Genomic DNA, 16113 nt, shown 5'->3' on the forward strand with positions numbered 1-16113 from the left:
GTGTTAATGCACAACAAAAGTATCTTTCATTCACCCCACAAATATTTACTATATATCAGATACAATCGTGGACACAGAACTGAACAAGATGAAGTTCCTACTTTAGAGGAGGGTGTGGGACCAGCAGTGAACAAATAAATACCTGTCGCAGGTGTGCTATGGAAAATAAACCTTACCTGTCCACTGAGAGAAAGGGACTCCTCCCAAAACTTCTTTTCCCTACACTTTAAATCAACACGTATGTACATAAACACCTAAGGCCAGACAGGCAGACACACACGTGATCAATATCTCGGGCGTCTGAACTTATGTCCTTCGTGGATCTTCTCAGCCACCCAAATCAACGCTGTCCTGAGCGAGTTTTAGAAGGTGAGCAGAGTGGTGGAGAAGATGAGGTTGATCACCAAACACACACCCCAAGTCCCCATCTCCCTGTGCCCTCACCTCTCTGGGCTTCCATCCACAAGTTTCTGCTGCCAGGTGCCTGCCCCGCCTGCTGAGGCCACAGGCCTTCCCCCCGGACACTGCCCACCCGTGATGGGACAGGTTCAGGGTGCGGGGCTGGCGGAGTAACAGAGAAGATGAGAGCCTCCTGCCCCCACAGAGCCCTCAGTCCAGGACACGGGCCGGGCACGAGCAGCCACAGCTAACACACGACTCGACTCGGACCCCAGGAAGGGAGCAGAGGGGGTTGGGGAGGAGGGACACCCATGTGAAGAAGTGACAGTTCAGCTGAGACCTGAGCCTGCTTAGCAGGCAGCCAGGGGTGGAGCGCGCAGCTGGTGGAGAAAGGCAGACTCTATAAAGGCTGGTATGGCTCCATGCGAGAATGTGTAAAAGGGTTAGTGAGGGAAGTTAGAGAAGCTTGTTGGCCTGACAAAGAATCACAGACCATGCAGACAAGTTTGAAATCCACCCTAAGAGCACAGGGGAAGCTATGGAAGGGTTTTTTCAGCAGGCCAGAGACATCATCAAACCTACATCATCCGGAGGTAATTCCGCAAGCTGCGATGTGGAGAAATGATAGCTCGGGGGCAGGGTGGGGGGCAGGAAGAGGGCCCAGCTAAAGGCCCAGAAACCAGTCACAGAACGAGGCAGATCCCAGGGAGAAACGACAGGGCCTCCAACTAGGAACAGGCAGGGGGTGAGGCGTGGGTTGAGGGTACTAAGGAGGTGGCCCTCACCTGTGGGGGAAGAAAGTGGAGTGGGAGAAGCAGGGTCCAGAGTCACACCCAGACCTCGCACCTGCTCACCCCACAATGGGCCCCCCTGCTCCACAGCAAGCCCTGAGCGCCCATCGAATGATGATGCGAGAACATCACTCTGCGCTGTGGGCCCCTTCCCAGTTCTTCCGGAAAAGAAAAGAGAAGGAGGACCAGAAGACACGTGGGTGAAGTGTCCTGAGCTGGTGGAATGCTGCAGAGAGGGGAAGCGCTGTGGGCCTGGCCCTCCCACCCTGCACACACCAGTGGTCATGGCCATGGCTGCCGGGTCTGGCAGGTAAGGCCAGGATCTGGAAGTTCTCTACCCAACCACCACCTCCACCCACTGCCACTGAGACAGGGCGGCTGCCTCTCCTCCGGCTGTTCCCTCGCCATCCAGGCGGCACGGGAGGAACCTGGCTATCTCAGTCCTCCTGGGAGTGCTTGCTGACTCTCCCCCTCCCAAGCTTTCCGTCCCGCCCCTCCCAGTCCCTTCAGTCCCATCTGGCCCTGTGTCTCCGGCACTCCACTCCCTCCTCCCCAGGCTCTGGCAGGGCTGAGTCCCTGTGGATCCCTCAGAGCCCCTTGTGAGGCTGGCGGGGGGCGGGGGTGGAGGGAACCAGCCCCCCATCTTCTCCACCTGCAGCAGTGAACTCACTGTCCCTGCTCGCCCCTCCATGTCCAGTCAGACGCCCCCACCCCCGAGGTTCCTCTTGTCCTCAAAAAAGCTCGCTGCCCTTTGCAGAAGTGCCACAGCCACACCACTGAAACCTCAACTGCGTGTGAACCCCTGTAACCCCTGCGCAAACCAGCCTTCTCTGTTAGCCTGAAGTTTCTGAAGGGCAGAAACCTCACCACCTCCTTCTCAGAATCCCAAGATGCCAGCTCCCTGCTCCCATCTTCCGGGCGCCTCCTGACAGGACCTCCCAAGAAGTTGCCTTTTCTGCCATTCCCCCACACTGATTGTCTGGTGCCAGGAGCAGCTGCATGAAGAAGCTATTTGGAGAAGAAGTATTCAGGGTTTATGGGGAAAATCTGACGCAGTCCAGGCCTTGAAGGCTCTCGCGGGAGAAGTCACACCTCTCTAAGTGATAAGTGCTCAAGTAAAAGTGTATAAAAAGAGGTGCTGCTTCGGGGAGTGTAAATGTGGGACAACTTGGCAGAACCAATCACCAGTTTATAAACACGTCTATTCTACCACCCCACCTGTTTATTCTGCTGTACACTCACACGGGAGGGAATACGAGGACAGTCCCTGCAGCCACTTCCAATGGGCAAAAACCGGAAACTACCTAAAAATCCATTAAGGGGACACAAACCAAATGAGTGATGGTGCAAACACCCGCAGAATGTTGTTTCCAAAAATAATAAGCGCTCTGTGTGGTCATATGAAAGAAACACAAAGATATATAAGTACATGAAAATAAGTCACAAAATGATGCACGTAATAGGATGTAAACGGCAGGAGGAAAAGGGGACGACAGAGAATGACATGGCTGGATGGCATCACCGACTCGATGGACACGAGTTTGAGCGAGCTCCGGGAGTTGGTGATGGACAGGGAAGCCTGGCGTGCTGCAGTCCATGGGGTCACAAAGAGTCAGACACAACTGAGTGACTGAACTGAACAGGATTTCATATATTACACACACAGAGCTGAATAACTTTTATAGCAATAATAGAGTTTGGGGGAGTGGATCTTTCCCTTCTCACTCACTTGGGTGTATGTGTACATCTATACACACAGGCACTTCTGAGATCCTTGAAATTTACTAACGTAACAGAACAATAACAACAACAAAAGAGTACAAAGTTAGTTACACTGGAGCCTGGACAGAGGACAGCCCACTCGGCACAAACCACAACTTCTGCTCAGACTCCAAGAAGGATCACTAAGTGCGGGGAGCACACACCTTTCCTCTTGTTGGTCTCGAAGATGAGGCAGCGGGGTGGTGGGTGCTGCGGGGCACCCTGGTCTGATTATGACCGCCGGGATGATCCTGGGAAGGTCACCGAGCTTCCCTGAAACAAGCTCGTCATCTGTCCTGGGTATCAGACGGGTATAATCCATGGGCTTGAAAGTCCACAGAACACCCCTGCCACCCACAGGCTGTGACCCTCGATACATTACTGACCTTCTCAAAGTCTCCACTTCCTCTTTCGATTATTTTTGAAAAAGAAGGGAAGGGGAATAACATCCCTCACCCTCCCAGAATGTTGCAAGCATTAAACGATACCATGTATTTGCCGTGTCTAATACAGTGTCTGGCCCATAATATGTACTCGATAAACAGCAGCTGCTATTATAATTGCTAAATAAGGGCAATGTCCCTGGCCCTGTCTCCACAATGCGGGTATTGAGAAGGTCTAATAAGATGTACCCTGGGCAAGCACTCAGGAAGTGGAGATGGGATACCAAAGCAAGGGGTACTTACGTAAGGCTTTCTCTCCCACCCTAAACCCAAGCCTCAGCCACCACATAGCAAAGATCCCTATCGGGGTGGGAGAACTGTGGGATGCTCTCTTTAGTCATCCTAGGGAGAAAATTCTAATCTGGTTATTTACTTGGGTCCTCACCTCAACCAGATACGAAACAGCAACTCAGAAGGGGAAAGACCAGCTGCTAGGAACTGACTTCTGCTAACAATGCCCCAATCCTCCAAATCCTCACCACTGGGATACCCAGGCTCCTCAGGACACTGCCAATCGACCCACACTTGTCAAGGTCACAAAATCCATCCCAGCTCCTCAGCCAAACATTTCAGGACACCTCCCTCCCTGAATCTACTCCACAAACCATATGATCCTTTCCCAGAAACTTCCACAAACACCTCCCACCCCAGGATCCTTCTGAGATGTTTCCTCTGGCGGTCTCCCTGCTCTACAAAACGGCTCCCCCTGCCATGCCCCAGGTCCCCCGATTCCTCCTCAATGTCTCCATCCCACCACCCCTCTCCACGGCTGGCCAAGTTTGACCCTTCCCTACTCCAGTTCGGGGGCTCTCCATCTGACATCCCACACATCTCCCATCTCACGGCGGGGGCCCCCACGCCTCCACATCCCCAGTGTTTCAGCTCTCCGTTCTCTTCCAACACAGGCTCCTGGCTCATATCCTGGCTCCATCCGTGTTTCCAACGCTGAGACCCCTCCAGGCCTGCCAGGGCTCCCCAAAGTTTCCTCCTTAGAGGAGAGGACACACACCTTCACGGTCCCCACCTCCCGCCCGGAGACCTTGCTCCGCATCCTTGGGAGTCCTCAACACCGCCGTCATTCAGTCCCTCCAGTCCAAACGCTCCGAAACACACACCCGTCCCGGGCTCCCTGACTTCCTCTCTCGACTCACACGGCTCCCCCGCCCCGCTCTCACCCCCGCCTGATCCCAAGGCACCCCCGACGCCCCCTCTCACCCACCCGGGGTCCATTGGGCTCCACCTCCAACGCGCACCTGGTCGGGGACGGAATGAGGAGTCCCTCGTGGGGAACCCTGGGAGCTTTCTGCTCACTCGTATACAAGACCCCTCCATCCTCTCCCAGCACCCTTAGCTGAGTTCTCCTGGGGTCCCCTGGGGGCCCTGAGGCCACTCTCTCAGGAACCTTTCCGCCGGTCGGTTCACTCCCACTTCCACTTCCAGCAGGCTCGGGTCCCCCGCGCCGCCTTCCCCCGGCGACCGCGCCGGGGCCCCCTCCCGCCGCCGGCCGCCCTCTGGCCGCCCCCTCGGCCGGCCCCTCACTCCGGCTCCCGGCCGGTCGCCGTCCCCTCCCGCCCCCCCGGCCGTCCCGGCGGCCATTGCTCCAAGATGGCGGCGGCGACGGCGGCGGGTGAGGCCGGGCCGGGCCGGGCGGGCGGCGGTCGGGGGTCCTGGGGCGGTGCTCACCTGCAGCTCGGCGCGCTCGGCCTCCCAGCGGGCCTTCTCTGCTTCGAAGCGCGCCCACTCGTGCTGGATAAAGTGTAGGATCCCGGGCAGGCTCAGGGGCTCCGGTCCCGCCGCGGGACCGGGGCTGCCTCCGCCGCCGCCGCCTCCCTTGGCAGCCGGGCCGGGCCCGGGGGCGGGGGCGGGGGCGGAGACCAGGGCCGCCCCCGTCGGGCCGGGGCCCGCGCCGGAGCCCAGCGGGCGGCAGGAGGAGGCGGCGGCGGCGACGGCGGCGGCCGCTCGCTCCTCCATCATGGAGGCCCCGGGGCCGGCCCGCGCGCCCGCTGTGCCTCGCGCGCCTGCGCGGCCGCGCCAGCCTTCGCGCGCGCGCTCGGTGGGGGCCGGGGGGGCGGGTGACGGGAAAGAAGTCGGGCGCGCGCCTCGCCCACCCGGGTCGACCCCGAAGGCGCGCGCGTGGGAGGGGGCGCGGGGCGGAAAGGGGGCGCGCGCCCAGAGGAGGGCAAACGCGACCCAGGCTCCGCGCGAGGGTCGCCCCTGGGAAACGCGGTATTGGGGAGGGGCCGCTCTCTACCCCCCTCCTCCCGTTTCACCCCAAAGAAAGACTCTAGCCCTCTCCAGACCCAAATAGCACTCTCCTCCACAATGACTGTCACTCTTTGAGGTAAAGAACGACCACCAGGGGTGGTTTCAGCAATGGCCCCATCCCGATTTCTGGCCCAGGTCGGTTGTCATGGTAACTCCTCCCATTTTGGAACACCCTTAGCCTCCCCTCCCTTCCACCTTTGTGGTTATGGAGCTCCAACTCTCTCCTGGCCCTGCACCAGGAAGAGGTTGCTAAGGTAACCCAAGTCCCTGGTGGTCCTTATGCTCCTACCCTCATCGGTTACTATGGCAACCTCACCTAGCACTCAGGTAGAAAGGACCCCAGCCCCAAGGACACTGCTGAGGGAAGCAGCTCTTTCCCAGCCCCTCCCCCCAGCCACCCAGTTGGCATTACCATGGTAACCATCTCCCCCTTTCCCATCGTGGGAGGTCTGTGGACCAAACCAACCAGGTGTTTTTATTTAGAGGAGATGCTCTGCTGAGAAGTAGTTGCTATGGTTACAAGGCCTGGACCATCCCCAGAGAGGTGAGAAACAAGCAAAGCCAAGTCCTGGTTACTCTGATAATGGGGGCAGTCCCCCTTCCAGTGACCCTAAGACCCACCAAGGTAAAGGACATTTTAAGATTGTCTCTCAGGATGGAGTGGGTCTAGGGAAGGGGTTGTCATGGTAACACCTTCTATCACTTCTAGTCTTACCTTTCTGGACACATTTATGAAAGAAGGGGTGCTTATACGTTGCTATGACATCCTTCCCATCTCACTTTTATAGGTGAGATGAAATTGTATTCTATTGTGTGAAATTGACTGATTTGAGGTCTCCTGGTTTCTCCTTCCCTCAGCGGTGCAGCTGAGCTGGGCTGGAACCGCCCCCCCGAAGCTCCCTCATCCTGCAACCTAAGAGGTAAGAAATCCCTCAGTGTCACCAGCACTCATGTGGAAACTGCCCTTGTCCCCAGAGGTTTCTCCACACATCAGATGTTTTCTTTATCCATCACATTACCATTCTACAGATGCAGCCTTTGAGACTCAGACCAGGTGAAGCCTGGCCTGAAGTGAGTATAGATCCCATTACACTGTTTCGTAGGCAAGGGCAGGACAGTCTCAGCTTAACAATCCTCTCCTCACCTGACCACCTTTTCTCTTTCATGCCCCCTTTTGTTTTCCTGCTCTGTCTGTCAGTTGTTGGCAGGGATTTTATCTGTCTTCCAACCTCTGGAAGGACCTGCCCAACCACTGTCTGGTTGGTCCCGGGTCTCCAGAACACAGAGGACACTCAATAAATATTTGTTTGTTGAGTAACGAGTTGAATTAATTAATTAACAGGCCATATTCAGCTTTGAAAGCACCTGTTAGGTGAGGACTGGGGAAAGAGGGTTGTCTCACTGAAGATGGGCTGAGAGTCGGACTGTCTTTGTGGACCCAAAAGAGACAGCCAAGTTTATTGGCTAAAATCACAACTCTGAAGCCAGCTTCCCCATCCAGTCTTGGGTTTGCCACTTCCCGCTGTGTGACCCGGAGCAAGTGTCTTCACCTTTCTGTGCCTCAGTTTCCTCATCTTTCAGTGTGATCATAATGTGAAGATTAAACGAGTTAATATCGGTAAAATGCTTAGAATACGGTCTGGCACATCATGAGTGGCTAGAATTGTTGATATTATTACGATCCTATTATGATCTTTCAGAAGCCTCGTTTCATCCACTTTGCCCCAGTGTTTTTGAGTCCTTACAGTTTTTGAGTCCTTACAGTTGGGGAAGCCAAGACCGATCTTGTCACGGTACTAGATGAGTCCTCCCTCTTTCTTCGCTGGTCCCATCACCTCCTCGTTTGACTCACACCCACTGGTCTCTGAGAAACCAGCTTCTGTCCTGTGTCCTGTTGGGTGCCTCCTGGCCCAGAGTCAGCCAGACAGTGCCTGGTGAGAGTCAGGGCCCGGGGATGGAGACCTGAATTCTGCTCCCTCTGGCCTTCCTCTCTCTGGGGCTCAGGTTCCCCATTTGAATAACAGGAATCAGTCATTCTTTCCACGCAAATTTATTGAGTACCTGCAGTGGGCAGGGTACTGAGCCATGTTCTGAGTATACAACATGAAACAAAACAGACAAAACAAGACACAAGATAAGGCGCATCTACATGAGAACTACTAGGAGAGGAAAAAAGACATAGGAAGTATGGGGGTGATAGGGTGAGGTGTTTTAAGTAGGTTTGCCAAAGGAAGGGGCCAAGATCTGATGGCTGGTGGGGCGGGGGTGGGGGGCATGCAGCTGCTGCCGGGCCGGGAGAGTGTCCAGGCAGAGGGAACAAGTGAGTGCTGCAGCTGAGGTCTCCCGGGTGTATCTGGAGAATGGTGGTCCACGTGACTGCAGCTGAGTGGGAGAGGGCAGGGATCATGTGGGGCCTTGTGGGTCGCAGCAAAGACTTTGGCCCTCTCTTTGAGTGAGTCTTCAGCCACAGAAGGTTTGAGAGCAAATGCAGGCAGGACAGGATCTAATTCAAGGTCGAACAGGATCCCTCTGGGCTCCGAGTGGGACCCAGACCATAGAGGACAAGGGTGAAGCAGCAGGATGGTCTCTCTTATGTTTTTGTAAGCGAAGCTAAATGGTCCTCAATTTTTAATTTTTACTTTTTGGCCACACGGCGGCATGTGGGATTCTCAGTTCCCTGACCAGAGATAGAACCCGCATTGGAAGCGCGGAGTCTTAACCACTGGAGCACCAGGGAAGTGCCAGGATGGTCTCTTTAGAACTGTTAGAAGATTCTGAAACCACCTAAGGGTCTGTGCTGTGCTTCTGTGTACCTGAGTGCTGAAATTCTCAGGTTTTTAAGACCCCGAACATTCTGTGGTTTCAAAGTTTCCTCCCCTACTGTAACGTGCGTTGTCCACGCTCAGGAGTCTTGTCTGTCTCTTATGTGTCCACGGCTGGGTCCCCAGTGCCTAGGACAGTACCCTCTGTGTTGTAGAGTTCCACAAATAGATGCTGAAGGGTGGGAGGAAGGAGGGGTCCCTGGAAGGTCCAGAAGGCAATTCCAAGGTCCTGAAGAATAACAAGTCACCTGAAAGTGCAACGCAGATTCTTAAGCACCATCTGAATTGGATCAGAGAAGGACAAGCAGGCCTGGATGACTGAAGGGGATGGGAGGGTGTTCCTGGTGGGTGAAAGAGAGGAGACGGGGAGACCAGGGCAGGGCCCCAGGTACATGGCCCCAGTGCAGCCCTGGGGACCTGAGTGGGCTGCACAGAAACCATGCCCCCGGTCATCATCATTTCCCCAAGTACATTTTCAGTGTCCAGCTGCATGCAAGGAACACAGCGGTGATTGAGACAGCCCTGGCTGTGTCCTCTTGGGGCTCACAGTCTAGTGGGGGCAGACAGACCCATTCCCAGAGAGGGGCAAACCAGAACAGGCAGCCCAAAAGCTCTGGGAGCCTAGAGGGAATTTCTCACCCAGCCGGTGGTTCAGGGAGGGCTTCCTGGAGGAGGGGGGCATCTGAGCTGAAGCCTGAACATAAACAGGAGTTCTCCAGAGGAAGAGAGGCATGGGGAGAAGGTATTCAAGAGGAGACTCTTCCAGGCAGGAGGAACAGGATATGCAAAGTCTTAGAAATAAGCCTGTTTGGGAATTCCCTGGCGGTCCAGTGGTTAGGGCTCTGAGCTTTCACGGCTGTGGGCCTGGGTTCAATCCCTGGTCATGGAGCTAAGCTCCCACAAGCAGTGCAGGATGACCAGAAAAAATTTAAAAACCATGTGTGTGTGCAAAAAAAAAAAAAAAAAACCATGTGTGTGGGGGGTGAATAAGACCTGTTTGCAGCAAAGCCCAAGATGGCTTAGGCTCAGAATTCGAGGAAGTGTGGCAGGAGATGGGGCTGGGCAGGCAGGTCACACCTTGTGAGACATTGTGAGAAAATTAGACTTTCTCCCCAGAGCACTAGAGAGCCATGGCAGATTCTGAGCAAGAGAAGGAGAGGTCAGCGTGTGGTTTCTGTAGACCCCTGTGGCTGCCATGAAGAAGGGACTTGGTCAGGAGGAGGCTGAGTGGGGATCTGGGTGAACCTGGATTGAAGCAGGAGCTGGGGGAATGAGGAGGAGAGGTCAGAAGTACTCAGGAGGGAGGAAGACTAGCTGGGTCTCTAATGTCCCCCTTTCTGGGAAGGGTTGAACCTAAGATGATCCTTCGTGGGGAAACTGTTTCTTGAGTATCTGCTCAAAATGGGGCGAGTTAGCTATTCCTTGTATGCTGGAAACCACCCAAGCCTCAAGTTGTGATGGGGATAGGGAGACAGCGCCACCTGGGGGTTGCCTAGAAATGTGACCAGTGAACAGACAATGGGGGGTGCTCTATGCAGCACAGCCTTTCCTTTGGTGCAGCCCACTCTACTTTTTTGGGGGTGGGGAGGGCGGCTTCCCAGGTGGCTCTAGTGGTAAAGAACCTGCCTGCCAATGCAAGAGGCATAAGAGACACAGGTTCAATCCCTGGGTCTGGAAGTTCCCCTGGAGAAGCAAATGGCAAACCACTCCAGTATTCTTGCCTGGAGAATCCCATGGACAGAGGAGCGTGGCAGGCTACAATGCATAGGGTCACAAAGAGTTGGACACGACTAAAGCGATTTAGCATGCACGTACTCTACTTTTTAAAAAATGATTTTTTAATTGTGACAAAAGACACATAGCAAGATTTGTCATCTTAACAGTTTTCAAGCATATAGTTTAGTAGTTACGTATATTCATACTATTGGGGAAGCAATCTCAGAACTTTTTCATCTTGCAAAACTGGAATTCCATTCCCATTAACTAACAATTCCCCCTTTCTCCTTTCCCCATGGTCCCTGGTAACCACCATCTACTTCCTGTTTCTGTGAGTTTGACCCATTCCATTAAAAAAGAAAATTAATTAGTGGCTAAGGTTATAAATTGGAATTTCTGACTTAAGAAAACTTCAAGCTTTTCTTGCAAAACCAACCATCTGGCTGATCATCAGGAAAGAGATGGCCAGATGGCACAGGATTTGAGGAAGTGAGAAGGAGACAGTAGGGGAGAGGGGCTTGGTGACCACAGCTCTGACCCCAGGGCCACAGTGTGGGAGGGAAAGGAAGGAATGATCTGGGGTAAGAGCAGAGAATGAAGAGGTCTGGGCATTTGTAACTGAACCCGAAACTGAAGAAACTGACAATGAATTAAAGGGTGGGATTGAACAATGAAGACGGGAAGGTGGTTCATTTGATAAAAACTTCCTGAGCATCTAGTGTGTCCCTGGCTCTGGGCTGGGTGGCCGTGTGGACCCAACAGTGACCAAGACAGGCTCCGGACCCCCCTCACACAGCCTGGTCCCTACTCTTAATGAATTAGAGTGGTAAGCTAGAGTCGGAGAAGCTGGGGGGAGGCTGAAGGAGACCAGAGGGGGTTGCATGACTCAGCCTGGGATCAAGGAAGGCTTCCTGGAGGAGGAAAAGTCAGAACTGAAGTCAAATAAAGAAAGGGCTGGGAGAGGAAGACAAGGCTGAGGATGGGTGGGGGAGTTTCTGACAACAGCTCCAGTCTCCCATTTTATTGCCCCCCACCCCAGGATACCCCGGAAGCCCAGCTAGGGCCTGACTTCAGCCCCATGCGGCTCACCCGCTGCCAGGCTGCCCTGGCAGCCGCCATCACCCTCAACCTTCTGGTCCTGTTCTACGTCTCATGGCTGCATCACCAGCCCAGGGGCTCCCGGACCAGGGGCTCCCGCCGTGGATCCGCATCTGGCCCCCGCGTCACCATCTTGGTGCGCGAGTTTGAGGCCTTTGACAACGCAGTACCTGAGCTGGTGGACTCTTTCCTGCAGCAAGAGCCTGCCCAGCCAGTGGTAGTGGTGGCCGACGCGCTCCCCTACCCGCCCCTGGCCCTGCCGCGCATCCCCAACGTTCGCCTGGCGCTGCTCCAGCCCGCCCTGGACCGACCCGCCGCAGCCTCCCGCCCGGAGACCTACGTGGCCACCGAGTACGTGGCCCTGGTGCCCGACGGGGCGAGGGCCGAGGCACCAGGCCAGCTGGAGCGCATGGTCGAGGTGCTCCGAGCGGGCGGCGCACGCCTGGTGGCCGCTCCCGTCGCTTCGGCCAACCCGGCCCGGTGCCTGGCCCTGAACGTCAGTCTGCGGGAGTGGACCGCCCGCTACGGCCCAGCACCCTCCGCACCGCGCTGCGACGCCCTGGACGGGGACACCGTGGTGCTCCTGCGCTCCCGCGACCTCTTCAATCTCTCGGCGCCCTTGGCGCGGCCCGTGGGCACCGGCCTCTTCCTGCAGACCGCCCTCCGCGGTTGGACGGTGCAAATGCTGGACCTGCCCTTCGGGGCGGCGCGCCAGCCTCCGCTGGCCACGGCCCATGCGCGCTGGAAGGCGGAGCGCGAAGGGCGCGCACGACGGGCGGCGCTGCTGCGGGCGCTGGGCATCCGCCTGGTGAGCTGGGAGGGCGGGCGGCTCGAATGGTTCGGATGCAACAAGGAGACCCCGCGCTGCTTCGGGACGGTGGTGGGCGACACGCCGGCCTACCTGTACGAGGAGCGCTGGACGCCCCCGTGCTGCCTGCGCGCGCTGCGCGAGACGGCCCGCTACGTGGTGGGCGTGCTGGAGGCGGCCGGCGTGCGCTACTGGCTGGAGGGCGGCTCGCTGCTGGGGGCGGCCCGCCACGGGGACATCATCCCGTGGGACTACGACGTGGACCTGGGCATCTACCTGGAGGACGTGGGCAACTGCGAGCAGCTGCGGGGCGCCGAGGCAGGCTCGGTGGTGGACGAGCGCGGCTTTGTGTGGGAGAAGGCGGTGGAGGGCGACTTCTTCCGCGTGCAGTACAGCGAGAGCAACCACCTACACGTGGACCTGTGGCCCTTCTACCCCCGAAACGGGGTCATGACCAAGGACACGTGGCTGGACCACCGGCAGGATGTCGAGTTCCCCGAACACTTCCTGCAACCTCTGGTGCCCCTGCCCTTTGCCGGCTTCGTGGCGCAGGCGCCCAACAACTACCGCCGTTTCCTGGAGCTCAAGTTTGGCCCCGGGGTCATCGAGAACCCCGAATACCCCAACCCGGCGCTCCTGAGTTTGGGGGGAAGCAGTTGAAGCTGCCGCGCCTGCTCCTGGCGTGCGGAGAACATTCGGGCACAGGGCGCTGTCCTCTGCTTCGTGCAGCTGGCGTTCGGTGGGCGGGCCAGGGATGCGAAACCGCCCAGCCCCGGATGTCAAGGATGCGCCCTACCCAGGAGTTCCAGAACCGGGGCTCCGGGGCTGGGACAGAGTTTTGGAAAGAGAAGGATAGTGAATGTAGGTTCTGGGGCCAGATGGTCCTGTTGCAGTTTTTCTGTGCCTCGGGTTTCCTTCGGTACTCCGAGTGAACCCTCGGGGTCTAGCGCAGAGCCCAGGGCACTTGGCTGTTGGGTTGCTCTCGCCACTAGAGGGCGCCCTTGTCCTACCTTGGGGCCAAGGCGAGTGTACGCTCAGAACCTGTGTTCCACCAGCTTTCAGATTTCTTGAGCCTTTGGTCTTCTGTCCGGTCTCTTGCGCCTGACTGCACAGGATAACAAATCCGCTCCCCACTACCCGCCCTCCCTTTTTTTTTTTCCTCAGAAAATGACCTCCTTCCCTCCTGGACGAGCCCTGGGGGGTGCATGCTGCTATTCACCCCATCTTGCAGAGAAGGAAGCAGGCTCAGAGCTCAGAGGTGCAGATATGGTTCTGGATCCCAGCCCCAGGCCCCTGAACTGTGTTACCTCATTATTTTAGCTCCCTGCACCTGTTCGCCCACTCGCAAGGCAGGGTGAACAGTCCTCATAGCTCACATTTACTGAGCACTTACTGTATATCAGGCTTTGTTCTCAGCATTTCACACAGAGTAACTGACTTATCCCTCACCTCCACCGTCTAAGGTGGGAGCTGCTATTATTTTGATTTTACAGAGGAGGAAACTGATAAAGTCACTTGTCCAAGGTCAGACAGCTTGGGAAGTGTCAGAGTAGGGGACTTGAACCCAGGCTGTCAGTCTGGAGACTTCACTGCCGTTGCCCACATCGTCTTTGCGGATGTGGTACCCCAAGGTGGGGGCTTGGGGAAGCCAAACCACTTAGCAGGTCTTACGGTGGCAGCCTTCCTCTGGTGATCAGGCACCTCAGAGGAAATCCTTTTTGGGCATGTACCTCCAATATGTGTATTTATTGCTAAATTATATCCAGGCACTAGTGGCGTTCTGTATATTAGTAATACAGCTCAAATTATTACATTTTAAAATTAAAAAATAAATAGGGCTTTGTTGACCAGCCTTATCTCAATGACATGTCCTGCACACCCCTTGAATATGTGCTCTTGGCTTTGAGAGCACAGGCTCTGAAAAGGGAGAGGCCTGGGTTCAAATCCAAGGACTGCTGCTTGCTCCCACTATGAACTTGGGCCACAAGGGACTCTGCTTCCCTGCACCTCACTATGCACCTGAGAAATAGGTAACGGTGATCCTTGACCCACAGGAGTAAAGGGGTTGTGAGTCAGGACCAAGTGTGTCTCTTGTCTTTCTTTGTGACCTTAGGCAAGTCACTGCTTCTCTGATCGGGTGGAGGGATTGGTGATCTTGCAGAAGTGTGAAGCCCGTGGAGGAGAAAGCTTCACCAGCAAGAGAAGATAAATGCCACTTAGGGCCAGTCTCCAGAGGCTCAGACATCCCAAGCCTGACTTCTTATAATGCAGCCTCTGTTTCTAACCACTGAACCTGCCAACTGCTGGCAATCTGTTGGGTTCCCAGGGAACATCCTGGAAGCTTAAGGGGATGATTCAGGTTATCGGTGCGGCTGGACAGTGTTCTTGGCTCTCTGCGCAGTCCAGGGAAACGTCTTGTATGCAGGGCACCTGCACACAACGAAGCAGGGGCCCTCGTCACATACTGTCCCAAACGTCCCACCAGGCATTCATGGAGGCCTGGTGATATTCAAAATATTTTGCAACTGGTATGGTAATATAAATATATAAATCAACATATGCATCACATTTTTACAATATTTTCTAATTCTACAAATGATAAAAATTATCTATATATCCATACTTCTTGTTGCCAAGAACCTAACTTGAAGCTCAAATCACTTAAGTTATTGTAATGTTTTGTTTCATTTAGAAATTGTTAGTGTGACTTCTTGATCAACACAGCTGTATATGCATATATATACATAAAATATATGTACAGATATATATTTAAAACAACCTTTTCTTAGCTGTGGTTTGAGAAGGGAACCACATCAGATGCTTCTAGCAACTTTCCATTAAATGAGAATCATTCGAAACTTGAAATCTCAGTAGATAAAGAATTTCTCTTAGACTCAAACTAGTGTGTTGGTATTTTTTTTCGAACTGTTTGCAGTTCCTGAACTAACAGCAATTACATTTGAGACTTTTCTAGTCCTTAAAATATTGTGTAATCACTTTGTCTGTTCAATATCTTTATTATCAACTAAGTAATGGGATGACAGAAAACCCATCACAACAACTAACTTGAACTAATAAGTTTGTTACAGTATGTCTTTTTGAATTGTACTGCTTTCTCAATTACTCTTATATGGTTCACCAGCCAGAACAGAAGCTTTCTCAATATTGTAACAACCAGCCCTTCCACACTAGCACAAATGAAGGAAATTTTAGCCTTACTTGGAAAAACCTGGTTAAGAATTATCCAAGCCCAGAACTAGACTCTCCTTGGGCAAACAAAGTCCTTTTTGGACGGTTTTCACTGGTTCTGAATTTTCCAGGAAGTGCAACTGCCATGTAAGATGAGGGAAGCTTGTATCAGGTTTTGTTCAAAACTTGGCCAGGGATTGTCAACAATATCAAAAAATCATGTTCCACCGGGTTCTCAGTAACTCAACACCTACGCTGTGTGTTTACAGCCGACTAGGCAGCTGCCACTTTACAGGTGTAAATGTTTGGTTTCTCTCAGCTTCTGGGGAGGTGGCCCCACATATCTGCATATTGAAATACACATTATACATTTTTACCCTTTTTAAAAAAGTTTTTGTTTATTTGCTTATTTTGGCTGCACTGGGTCTTCCTTGCGGTACACAGGCTTCTCTTATTGTGGAGCACGGGCTCTAGAGTGGTCGGGCTCAGTAATTGTGGGCTGGCCTAGAGTTAGTCACTTAGTCGTGTCTGACTCTTCACAACCCCATGGGCTGTAGCCTGCCAGGCTTCTCTGTCCATGGAATTCTCCAGGCAAGAAGCCAAGTTAGCCATTCCCTTCTCCAGGGGATCTTCCTCACCCAGGGATTGAACCCGTGTCTCCTGCATTGCAAGCAGACTCTCTCCCGTCTGAGCCATCAGGGAGGGAGGGTGGCCTGCCGCAATGTGGGATCTCAGTTCCCTAGTCAGGGGTCAAACCCGTGTCCCCTGCACTGGAAGGCGGATTCTTAACCACCTGACCACCAGGAAAGTCCCAAATTCCG

General features: G+C 54.4%; 2 protein-coding genes across 4 annotated transcripts in view; one reads left to right on the forward strand and one right to left on the reverse strand.

Annotated features, from left to right (window-relative positions):
* STRN4 (striatin 4) overlaps positions 1 to 5405 on the reverse strand; it is a 24851-nt gene extending 19446 nt beyond the window's left edge. Inside the window, exon 1 of one of the 2 annotated variants that reach the window (XM_043899578.1) lies at positions 5078 to 5405. In XM_043899578.1, coding sequence (XP_043755513.1) covers positions 5078 to 5368 — 291 coding nt within the window. In that variant the 5' untranslated portion in view covers positions 5369 to 5405. The remainder of the gene's footprint in view (positions 1 to 5077) is intronic. The other variant, XM_043899579.1, reaches the window with a different exon arrangement.
* Positions 4970 to 15178, forward strand: LOC122692225 (fukutin related protein). Of its 2 annotated transcripts, none has more exons than XM_043899580.1 (3): positions 4970 to 5021; positions 6518 to 6579; positions 11237 to 15178. In XM_043899580.1, exon 3 carries the CDS (start codon positions 11276 to 11278, stop codon positions 12761 to 12763), a length of 1488 nt encoding a protein of 495 aa, XP_043755515.1. In that variant the 5' UTR covers positions 4970 to 5021; positions 6518 to 6579; positions 11237 to 11275; the 3' UTR covers positions 12764 to 15178. The 2 variants fall into 2 exon arrangements, with proteins under 2 accessions (XP_043755515.1, XP_043755516.1); XM_043899581.1 differs by lacking the exon at positions 4970 to 5021 and adding an exon at positions 5536 to 6203.
* Positions 15179 to 16113: the final 935 nt, after the last annotated feature.

This window comes from Cervus elaphus, chromosome 4 (genome assembly GCF_910594005.1).
Source record: "Cervus elaphus chromosome 4, mCerEla1.1, whole genome shotgun sequence".
Classification (NCBI taxonomy): domain Eukaryota; kingdom Metazoa; phylum Chordata; class Mammalia; order Artiodactyla; family Cervidae; genus Cervus; species Cervus elaphus.